General features: G+C 38.8%; 1 protein-coding gene across 1 annotated transcript; it reads right to left on the bottom strand.

Moving 5' to 3' along the window:
- Positions 1–1,163: 1,163 nt before the first annotated feature.
- Positions 1,164–12,638, bottom strand: itgb7 (integrin, beta 7). Its single transcript, XM_084063169.1, has 16 exons — positions 12,590–12,638; positions 10,979–11,091; positions 10,794–10,870; positions 10,115–10,313; positions 9,734–9,904; positions 9,214–9,455; positions 7,705–7,857; positions 7,174–7,269; positions 6,973–7,062; positions 5,968–6,102; positions 5,238–5,428; positions 4,469–4,674; positions 3,552–3,762; positions 2,801–2,991; positions 2,395–2,558; positions 1,164–2,232 (listed from the first exon to the last, which is right to left on the bottom strand). Exons 2-16 carry the CDS (start codon positions 11,040–11,042, stop codon positions 2,164–2,166), a joined length of 2,259 nt encoding a protein of 752 aa, XP_083919295.1. The 5' UTR covers positions 11,043–11,091; positions 12,590–12,638; the 3' UTR covers positions 1,164–2,163.
- Between the last annotated feature and the right edge of the window lie 70 nt (positions 12,639–12,708).

Raw genomic sequence — 12,708 nt, 5'->3', positions numbered from 1 at the left:
CAGTACTTCCGGTTGACGCATGGACTTATGGGTTTTGTAGTTCTTATCATTCTTATGCACGTTTGCAGTACTTCCGGATGAGAGATGGACTTCTTCTCATTCTTTTCACTGGCCTCACTCTAATCTGCTAATAACTATTCCATTATTTTTCATTCTAAGCAGTGTTTTTTTTACTTAAATGTAAAAGTAACAATGCCACAATATCAAAACACTCTATTACAAGTAAAAGGCGTGTATTCAAATTTTGACTTGAGTAAAAGTACAAAAATATTGGCATAAAAATATAGCCTACTTTAAAGTATCAAGTTTTATTCTAAGTTTTAAGTTCTAAAATGTACAATATTTTTCAAAAATATCAATGTCAAATATTTACAGCTTGTAGATCAGCTATTTCTGAATAGAGGAAGTATAGGGCTTAGGACTTACTTGGTTAATGTATGTAAGTATTAAATAGTTTTTAAAAAATGCTGCTAATTGTCCCAAAGTGACTGCAAAAGATTGCTTCCTGTATATGTAGCATGTATAACGATGCAATGTGACATTTTAACACAAAGCTGTATCCCCTCCAACTACTTTACCCATTTTCTTAAACTGTTTTTATTATATTTTGACACTTGCTTTGGCAATGTAAACGTATGTTTTCTCATGCCAATAAAGCTCCTTTGAATTGAATTGTATGTTTTGTAATAATAATGTAAATCTACAAAGTAACTCATAGCTAAAATTTTCAAATAACTGCAGTGGTGTAAAAATTACAATATTTGCCTCTGAGATGTAGTGGACTAGAAGTAGCCTATAAAGTATCAAAACATTTTTAATACTCAAGTAAAGTAAAAGTGCCTCAAAATTGTATTTAAGTACAGTACTTGAGTAAATGTACCTATTTCGTTTCCACCCTGATTCGAAACGCACTAATCAAAAAAACGATATAGGCCTGCTATATAAGGATGTATTTTTTAATTCAAACAAACATGCACACACGCGCGCGCACGCACGCACGCACGCACGCACGCACGCACGCACGCACGCACGCACGCACGCACGCACGCACGCACGCACGCACACACACACACACACACACACACACACACACACACACACAAAACTAAGTGCATGCATATCTTATCTTTTTGTGATTTTAAAATAATTGAAGGAAACAGATGAGCTATTTATGGCTATTTATTGAAGAATTTGAATTAAAACGCATTGAGAAAAGGTTACATATTAGTTACCGTCGGGGGAAATTATGTTTTCGCCCCTGTCCGTCAGTGTGTCTGTTTGTCTGTGAACAGCTAATCTCTGTCACCACTGGACCAATCAACATGAAACTTTGCAGACACACTCTCAGTAGGCCAAGGAAGAACCTCTATTTATCCCACAGACCGCTTCATGTTTTGTTTGTACAACCCAAGGTTCAAGAGTTATAGACCAAAACGGGATGTGGGCTGTTATAGCGCCTCCATGACGCCGCTTTAAAGAATTTGTAGCAGTTCTTCCTTGGCCTACTGGGAGTGAGTGTGAAAAAGAAGTTTCACTCTGATCGATCCAACGGCCTGAGATTAGCTGTTCGTAGATAGACAGACAGACACACAGACAGAAAGAGTAAAAACATAATCCCTCGAGCTCGCCCTCTGCCTTTCCGGCCTCCTGGCGGGGATAATATAAGAAGAAAAAGTCATATAGCAAGGTCAAAGTTCTGGAAAATTACAGACAAGTAAGTGTAGGCTCCTACAATCAAGCTACTGAGCAGGCCAGCTTTGGGAATGTCGTGCGTGGGCTCAGGAGGTAGCGTGGCCATCTTGGAATCAGAAGGTTCCAGGTTAGATCCCTGGCTGGTCCTCGCTGTTTGTTGAAGTTTCCTTGAGCAAGACAATGAACCCCTAACTGTTCCTGATGAGCCATTTGGTGCTTTGCATGGTTTCCTCCGCTTTAACCAATTTAGATCTGAGGCCGATTTTAAAAACGCCTTCTAAATCCTAACCTAAATTTTCTGAAATAAATACTTTTTATTCATTTAAAAAAAATCATGTTGCTATATATATATAGCAACATCTAAAATGACACAGACGCTTTCCTGGTTTTAAAGGTATAACAACCTATACGCTTTCCCGGTCTTAATGGGTTAAAGAAGGTGCTATATAAATTCATCATTTAGCTATTGGATTAGTCATCTTCGAAGTGCATCGGGTTCACTACAGTGGTGGTGGCATCTTGAAACAAGGGATTGTTGGCCTGAAATCACAAAGGTGAGGCATGTATTTGTAAATTCATACATTTATATTTTTAATTTATATAAATGAAAATAAATCTTACCATTAGCCTACAAAGTTAAGTTATTATGACTGGTATAGAAAATGAGGCATGTTTTATGCAATGTTATACTGTATTTCTCACCTCGTTCCATTTGCTGTCTTTCTGAGCGTGGATGAAGTTGCGGTATTCTCTGCGATAGTGCAGCTCCAGCAGGAGTCTGCAGACCATGATCACTGCTATGCCAATGAAAATGATACCAGACACAGAGCCGACAATGATCACAAATGTTCTGTCAATACTAGAACCTGTCAGACAAACAAATGGAAAGGAGGAGATTACGTTTCAAATATGCAAGTTGTTTTATTAATGTTAATGCCATTCAAAGAACCAGAGAACCCATCACAAAACTGGCTATTACTATAAGTAAGGTAATAACTTTTACAAGGCTAGGAAACAAACATTGCTCGCAAGGCTAAGATAGTGTACTTTTAGGTTACTGGCTATTTCTCAGGAATGAAATGATTATTTGATGAATTAGATGTCTCACGGGGTAGGTCAGTGTAGCGGACTAGGATGCTGCCATCAAGGGAAGGCTTCACTTCATACATGAGAGCATCAGTACTGCAGGGGAGCTCCTCTTGTCCAATGTATTGTAATTTTGCTGAGTGGCAGTGCTCGCTGCAGCTCACCTCCTCCTCACCACTTGCCTTGTGTTTTGATATGCACTCAATACAATTCCTGGTGAGGTAACAACAGGCAAACGTATGACTGTTCTTATACGTTTTACCATGAGAGATACCTGATTTCAAACATGTATTGTACATTCTAAAGGCATGCTCATACAAGCTGGATAAATTCAATCCAATTTCAATTCAATTTTATTATAGTTATTATTTATTATAGTATTATAGTATAGAATCACAATAATTTGTCTCAAGACACTGTGGTGCCTTTTTGCACTCAAATGACCACAATGGAAATAAGCTCTCAAGCTTTTTTGTGTCTTATCCTTTCGATAAATATGTACATATATGGTCATATTATATTCATGTTTGCCAATGAAAACAATAAAAAATCATGTGAGCAGCATTTCTCTCTAAGAACCAATTATTTTGAAAATGCAAACAAAAAAACAGCAAACAAATAACAGCTACCTCAGTTTCATATTCCTTTTTTTTTTTCACTTTTTTACTAGCAGTGTACCCAGAGTTGACCGGGTTGTTGCGTGGGTGACCTATTGATATGGCCTATTGTTCATATCTTGATATACAGCATAACATACAGTATATCATACTCACTTGAAGTTTTGACAAGCATTCACTATTGAAGAGCAGTGCTTGCCATCAAATTTTTTATTACAACGGCACCGGTTGCACTCGCATCGTCCATGCCCACTGCAATGTCTGTTGCCCTCTGTTTCACATTCATTTGTGAGAGTGGAGCAGTCACATGCAGAGCCGGTGTAGTTGGCCCAGCATGTGCAGGTGCTGCAGTTACAATTCCCAGTGCCTGAAGAATAAAAAAAAAATCAAACAAACCCAAACTGCAAGATACAGTATGCAGATCTTTATTGTAAATACTGTATGTGTAGCAGCAGTGGTGGAAAGTAGCTAAGTATATTTACTCAAGTATTATACTTTTAAGGTATTTTTACTTTACTGAAGTATTTCTAATATTCAATACTTTTACTTCTACTACAATTATTTGAAAACTTTAGTTACTAGTTACTTTGCAGATATAAATGATTATATTATAAAACATATAGCCCTATTTTATACCTAGGCTATATGAAAATAGCCGACGCGTTGTGAGCTTGTAGATCTGCCATTTTCAAAAATGTTTGTACTTTTACTTTTGGTACTTTAAGTATATTTTGATGCCAATACTTTTGTACTTTTACTCAAGTAACATTTTGGACACAGGCCTTTTACTTGTAGCAGAGCATTTTTATATTGTGGTATTGCTACTTTTACTTAAGTAAAACATTTGAGTACTTTTTCCACCACTGTGTAGCAGTATACTGCTGCCAGTACAGTACCCATACGCATTGTGAGCTTGTAGATCAGCTATTTACAGCGAAGAGATTTGGTGTAGAGGGGGAAAAAAGGAAGGGGCATATTAGTCTAGAACCCCGGGACATGAAGTACTATAGGGTTTAAAATGGTTAAATGCATTGGATGGTCGTACATGTGCAACATATGAAACGTGCGCCTACCACCACAGAGCATGTTGTTGTATCTGGGGCAGTCATTGTCGTTGCACTGGCAGAACGTGCCACTGTAGCCGCCCTGGCACGTGCACACTCCACAGTGACAGATGCCATGGCCGCTGCAGACCTGGGACGCGTTGTTCTGGCAGGACGAGTCCAGTGACTTCTGCTGCTCGCACTCACACTTCTGACCCACAAAACCCGAGTCACAACTATAGGAGACACGTCAAACAGTTTACAAAAACAATCACAACGCAACACTTCGACCACTTAAAAGCCGTAGATTGGCTAAGTTAACCGGGGTCCCCCAGGGCTCTATACTAGGCCCTCTCCTTTTCTCCCCCTCTACACCAATTTAACTTAGCCAAAAATAGCTGATCTACAAGGAATTGCTGAATGTTTGCCCCAGTAGGGACACTATTGGGTTCATTAACTACTAGAATCATAATTATGTATTTTATATCAACAGAGAAAATGCATTTACTAATAGTTTAACATATTTAATAATACTAAATACTCAAATCATAATTATAATATATTACATACATTCTCTATGTTAACATTTTCCATTATTGATATTCCCTGAGGAGCATCAGGCATCAGGCAAATTTTTTGACATTGTGTTAATTCAAACAATAACATTTTACATTCTCTACGTTAACATTTGCCGGTATTGGTATTTTCTTTCCTAGGCTGCAGGCAGCGCTGTAACTGGTCAAACCCTTATGGGTTACTCTCAGAATGAACACTAGGATTCTACTGAGTAGGGACTTGCCTGCATACTCCACAGTTGAGTGTTCCTTTGTTGTCACAGTGTGGGGATGATTTCTCCCTCTCTCCACAATCACAGTCACACAGGGTCTCTACAGCCACCTTCAGGGTCTCGCTGATGCCTTGAACTTTAAAATGAAACTCCCTCTCTTTTCCAAGACATTCCGAGATGTTCAGCCTTACAGTGAAGTCAACCTGAACACAAAAGACAATATAACATTTTTCATTCCAATGTAAAAACTAAACCCTTTAGAGGTAATAATAATTGGCTAAAGCAAGTTGCCCAGTTTCATTATTCATTTAGTTTGTGGTTATGTGTGACATTTCCAGAAGTGGAAAAAGTGCTCAGATATTTGACTTAAGTAAAAGTATCAATACCACAATGAAGAAATTCTCTGTTACAAGCAAAGGTCCAGTATTCAAAATGTACTTGAGTAAAAGTACAAAAGTCTTGGTATCAAAATAGGCTATTTTCAATTCAAATAGCCAAAGTATATATAGGGCTGAAGTGTTAATGTATGTTTTGTAATAATAATCAAAATCTACAAAGTACTAGTAGTAACAAAAGCTTGCAAGTAATTGTACTGGAGTAAAAGTAAAATATGTGTCTCTGTGATGTGTGATGTAGTGGAGTAGAAGTAAAACTAATAATTGTAAATAGTCCAAAAAAGTAAAAAAAATACCTCAACATTGTTCTTGAGTACAAGAACAGTCTCTAGGAATTATAGACAAACCTGCTGACTGATCTTGATATTCATGCATTCTCCCCTCTTCTGCCAGGGGGCATTGTCAAAACAGTGGGACTGGTAGGAGACATCCAGGCCTTGTGGAGCCCCCTGGTGTTCCAGAAGTATGGTGGAGGACAGGTTCTGTAAATAAAAGACAAAAAAAGAAGGGGAAAAGCTGCATATCTGTGTGTGTGTGTGTGTGTGTGTGTGTGTGTGTGTGTGTGTGTGTGTGTGTGTGTGTGTGTGTGTGTGCGCGCGCGCGTGCGCACGCGTGTGTGTGGTAAAGAAGAAAATACAGTAGCTTATCTAATGTACTAGTTAAGTTAAAATTAAGTGTATTTATTGCCAAGTACATTTACAGTGGTGGCTAAAGTATGTACTCAAGTATAGCCTACATTTTGAACATTTCCCCAAAAACGTAAAAAGAAAATTCTGATATTTTCAAAAAATAGTGAAAATAGCAGATCTACAAGCTCACAATGCACTTTCTATTTGAAATGTAGTAGAAATTACAAATATTTTTTTTAAGTACAGTACTTAAGTAAATGTAATTAGTTACTGTCCACCACTGTAGATTTACACACTTAAAGGAGGAGATCACCCAAAAATGACTTATTTTCTATCAATTGCACACCCCATGAAGCCTTGATTTCATGGATTTATTTTTGTTTTTGTGGCATTCCTAAGACAATAATTTGATGACTGTGTGTATTTCCGGTAGGAGACACAAATAATCTACTTTGTGTCTCCTACCGGGTACATTAGCCGGTAGGAGACGGGAATCAAATTATTAGCTTAGGAATGTCACAAAAACAAAAAAGAATCCATGGATTCAAGGCTTCATAGGGTGTGCAATTGATAGAAAATAAGTCATTTTTTGGGTGAACTCCTCCTTTAATGTATCTTCTGCATTTTATTCATCTTAACCATTTGGAGCAGAATATTAACTATAGTCTTCAATTATAGTGGTGCCTTTTTGTGGTCTCGGTTGAAGACCATTAACATTCTCACATCATATGCCTCCGAGATGAGCTGGACCACATTGCTGGAGTCCTTCTTGAGAACTCCCACCACCGACTGGGGGATTAGTTTACTCAGGGCCTAAAAAAAACAGAATGCTTGGATGAGAGGTATTGAAAAGTCACCAATAAATATTAGTCACGGAGTCACATGGAGACACCTCCATAATATTCTGTCCTTTCTTATACAGACCTGATAAGCTGGGACAATTTCCTCAGTGACAGCAAAAATAAGCTGAATGTTGTTGGCTGAGAGAATCCTGGAGAGGTGGCCGATGGAGGGGTAGTCCTAAACACACAAAAACAAAAAGAATGTTTGCGAAAACACTTTGAAACGTCATATAAACACCCAATTTTTGTCAAATGGCGAGAATAGCTCATAACGCGTGGTAATGCATTGTGAGCTTGTAGATCTGCTATTTCCACTGAATATTCACCAATTTAGGTAAATGTTTGCCTGTTTTTGCCAAATGTTCACTTATTATGACATTTCCAGCATAGGGTCGCTAGGGTTCATGTGGTTAAAGGGGGTATAAGTGATATTTGTTTCCGATATCAATCAGTGTTTGTTCAGTAGTCGAGCTATAGAGATGGGGAGACCTGCTGAACAAAAAATAGCCTTTTAACAAAAGGGGATACAAAACACTTTCATGAACAAATAATCTTGATAAGTTACACAGATTTTGAAAGTACAAATTTGCTGCTTCGATGGTAGTTTACTCACATATTTGGTGCCATCATATATGTTCCCATTGAGGTGACAATTCCCATCATGAGGTTCATATATCCCAGCCAGTTTGCCATCTCCAGCAATATGGAACGTGTCATCTGATGTATAGACCAAAATCCGGGTAACATTGTGCCAACGTATCGCATCCTGAAAAAACAACAATATAGAGGAAGAATATGGAGGAAGTGATTTCAATGTATTTATTGATTGATATACATACATTCATACAATTTCCAACGAACAAGACAACTAAATAAAGACCTGGGTATATGTGTAACACCCGGCATTCGAACCATGGTCTCCCATGTGGAAAGGGACACTAAAGTTAACATCTTATCCATTAGCCTAAAGGGGAAGCACTCTCTCTCTAGGTCGTCCTCAGACGAGCCCTCCATCGTTGCTTCCAGTCATCCCGATTCTCCATACATCTGGCCAACTCATTGGTGCTATGGGCTCCTGCATCCTTCTTGAGCGTGTCCACGTATGTTAGTGTGGGGCGTCCTCTTGACCGGTGCCCATGTGTTGGTTCCCACAGCACCAGTTTGCTGGCTGGCAGCTCTCGGTGCCTTTGGCAGTGACAATTGGCTAAACCAATCCTAAGGGATCCCCACGCCCACCTTCGACTCTCATTGGACAATACATTTTGTACCGGAGAAGTCCTAGGTTCACATTTATGACACCAGACCAAGAGGCAGTCCACTCAGAGAGTGGGTGGGGTCTATGGTATGGAACCAGGCTAGGGGGGGAATAGAGTTTGTACGACGGTGCAATTGTTTGTGGCACTCCCTGTGGGCAGAAGGGAAAGCGCGGTTTTGGAGAAGAAATAGGCCCCAACCACAATTTTGATTGTTTGATTGCGCCAATAGGCCTTGAGCTAGATCGCATATTTTGATAGCTTTTAGTTTAGATTTTTTTTTTTAGATCTGACGTTCATAGTGACAGAACACTAGTCAACGTGATTGTCTTGAATGCGCCACACCGGAAGTCTAGCTAGACAAGATTTCAATCTCGTCTAGCAAGACTTCTTTAACTATTCACACCCTTTTCGCCGTACCGTGATTGGCTGACTCTATTCAGACCCTTTGCTTTGATTGGGTAGCGAGACGCATGATGAAATAATAACCTGTAAATAGCACCACGCACTTCAAAAAATCATTTTTTTTTAAAAGTGAGCTTCCATCACTGTGATGACCACTGTTGTTTCTAAATAACACCGCTCACTTCACACTGGATGTGATTTTTAGCGGCGCGCGGACCCTGCTCTGCTCTATACCTGACTTTGTCTGTGTTCACCGTCAACGTTCTGATTGGTCAGACACGTCAACAAAGTGATTGGTCAAGCTTCACGTGACACATGGCTATAAACACATTATCAACACATATCGATGACAAAATGTATCAAAGGCGCCGCTACCTTCACACAGGGTGTGATTTTTTAAAAATACATTTGGAAATTTTCCCAAAATGGGACACAGCATTAATGAGGTTAGAGGACAAACTTACCTGGCAGACAGCTGCTTGCATTATGGCATCGAATCCGCCCTCCGGAGAGTCCAAGTTACCAGAAATCGCCTGCCTGCTGACCTCCCTCTTAAAATCACTGGCATTTTCAGTCAGGCTAAGAATGTTTTGGAAGCTGAAGGCTGGCTGGCAAGTGGTGCTCCGGCTAGGGCAAGGGTTTTTCTTTTTACTTTTCACCTGGCTCACATATGGTAGGGCCACCTTATCCACGAAAGAGCCAAAACCTAATGGATATAGCAAGCAGAATAATGGGGGGTGATGGATTTCGGTGTGTCAATGTGATCATAGCAAATGCCAATTTGCAATGTCCAAATTAGGTCTAGAATAGATGCAGCTGTGTTGCTTACATCACAGTGTACCAGTACCAAGCTCAATTAGCTCAATTATTTTACATTTAGATGGCAGCAAACTCACAACATTGGCACAAACGGATAGGCCTCGGATTTAGATCCCCAGCTATCTTTGCTGTTCAAATAGATTGGAATGGAATCTCTGCTCTCACCTATACGAATCTTTTTCGTGAAGGTCCCAAGAGTGTCAATGATATGCTGACCCAGATCTTTTATCTTGTCCAGGTCATCTCTCATGGAGAATGACAGGTCCATCAGGTAATACAAATCAATAGGAAACCCCTCGGCTCTTTTGAATGACACTTTAAATGTCTGTGGGACACCTGTGATTGGTTAAGAAAAATGTAATCACTAGAAAATACATCCTAACTCTCAACTGACCATATTCACACGGTTGCAAAATGGCCGCTGTGTGAATACGGTCATTTGATTTATTCTACATTTTATTTTCTCTTTTAAATCATAATTCACACTGACGATCAATATAATCAATATAATGCAGCTTAGTTAGTGATATACAAGGAATTGCTCACCGACTCGGAGTTTGAATTTGAGATTTTGTGGCTTAATCTGGATCACGCTATATGGGCCCTGGTTGAGGTCATTGTTCTTCAGTTCATCCATTTTTGGTTCAGGGTTAATGATGTGCTTTTCCTTGTCACAGTGCCTGCTTTTTAAAGACTCCTCTGTATCACAGCGGCGTTCATTTGATTCCTCCGGCTTCAGGAAGCCCTATGAGTAGAGTGGAGCACTAAGTTTTATTTCATTCACTGACTGAATTACATTCTCACCTAACTAATGCAAAAGGCCATTATTCATTTCACCAAAGCGTGGTGCTTCACAAATATTTACTGTAGTTAATAGCTGTGCTATTAATGGGTGAAGAGAGAATATTTGTGATTGTGTACTAGTATATGTCTTACACTAAGCAATACATATACATAAGGCATGTTTTAAACTTCATCAACCATGCCTCAAAGATAAGCAGTGAGTCACCAAAGTTTTTTTTTTAAAAGCGCAATGGTACCTTAACCGGCACAATGCATGTCTGTAATTAATAATGTTTTACTGATTACTATTTCAGGGCCCTAACACAAATATACAGGATCTCTATCATGACATCAGCATACTATAGATACAAGTACAGTAAATGCTTGGTTATTTATAATTTGAATTTTATCAGCCTACTGTTAAATATATAATTTGGCTTACCGTCTGGTTGCACCACGCACAACCGGGACTTTTCATGCACTCTGTGCAGGTTGGCTTGGGCACACATCTTTGGAGACCTGATACAAGCACAGATTAACACAGACGGTCATTTGACTGATATAAAAGCAAAGAAATAAAAACATAAAAATATGGAGGTTTATTCATTCTTTTACTCAGACACTCACCCTGAGTCTCACTTTGCTGTACAAAGTGTAGCAGAACAGTGACAAGAACAACAATCCTATTCATTGTCTGTCCATAGATAAATTACATTCAGGGAACATGAGCAGGGAGAAACCTGCAGGGCAGATGAAAATGTGGAAAGTAATCAACAAAGGTGTCTAAATTGCACATACCTCTGCCAACAATTTGCAGCTGTCCATAAGACCAAAAAAGAGAGAGGGGTTCAAACTTGTAGGCCTACTTTGCTTTGTGATCAGTAAGTGACAACCCAACAAATGCCAAAGCACTAATTTGCAAGAATGAATAAAACCTTTAATAAATCGACTTAGCACCGTATACATGTTTCAGCTCACTCTTCAAGGCATATGCCATTTCTTCTGTAGATATAGTATTTTCCCTTGCCTATGATCGCAACCTTTGGCCTTTTTGGGGCAGCCTACTGATCATTCTGTGAAGATTTGCCCATCCATTCTTGAGTTATTTTGTTCACAGAGAGAATTTGTACGTTATGACATCATTTGACGGAACTGTGTGATGTCACAGAGCAGAGGGCACAGATTACAGCTCTTGATCTGATATACACAAAGAAATGCAATGCATTTTTCATTCTTTCTAAGTCTATTTCTTCCTGAGATATGACCGATTATATAATTTTGACCATGACCTTTTACAAATTTCAACACATGAATTGTCTCTTGAGGGCAATAGACTGATCATTCCCTCCAAGTTTCATGAAAATCCATTATGTAGTTATCGCTAACAGCCCCTATAGGCATAAGTGTCCTTATGTTGAGTCATCAAGTTCTGTATTCACATATAGCTCTACCACAAGATAATGGTTAAAATACACGACACACTTCCTGTAAGGTTAGTAACCCATTTACGCACATGAGGAAACTATTTTCTCAGAAAGTATATAGAAAAAGGCAGTCTATAGAGAAGTGGGTCACTTGCCAAAGACTGCAGTTTGCACGGAGCTTTTCTGTGACATGTAAATCTGTGGTCACAGTATGATGCTGGCACAGCAGGATATAGCACACAGTATGCTGGCATATCTCATGTGTGTACTGTACGTTTTGTTAACTTTCTAACACCCATTTCTGAGATAATTGTGTCAAGTAAAGTGAAGTAAAAAAAACAAAATAGCTCAAACATATGAACATAAAGATTGAACCAAATAACATTTCAGATTGGGAATATGTTAACCAAAAAGCTAAACTTCTAAGAAGAACACTTTGAGATGTGATACATTGTGAGCTTGTAGATCTTTGCTATTTACATATATTTTTGGTAAAAAATAAACAAAAAATAATCCTCTAATTTGGTTTTGGGTGTAATGGCTGGCTTTACAATGTGGTTAATACATGCCACATATTGTACATCAACATGCATTTTGTGTTAGAAGAGCTGTACAGCTTAAATAATGAACTGGCCTCAGTCTCTAAAATTGACGCATGAGATCGTAAAAGATTCTCCAAGTTTTCTTGAATTAACTGTTATGTGCTGTATTCTTTATCAGTATGCATCACAATGAATATATATTCAAAAACACATGAAATTCATTCACGTCCTTGGTTGTAATCACTATCAAAATGTATTAAAACTTTACTCACCTCTGACTTTTTCGTACCGGCTCACTGATGGGTGGTGCTGATCTTCCCCGTCTGCTCTATGCTTCCTCCTTCTGTTTCCTACATACCTCTGCGGCGAGATGACGTTTGATTTGACTTAC

This window comes from Gymnoscopelus microlampas (assembly GCF_963454915.1).
Source record: "Gymnoscopelus microlampas genome assembly, chromosome: 7".
NCBI classification, from domain to species: Eukaryota; Metazoa; Chordata; class Actinopteri; order Myctophiformes; family Myctophidae; genus Gymnoscopelus; species Gymnoscopelus microlampas.
This window is presented reverse-complemented; position numbering and strand designations above follow the sequence as displayed.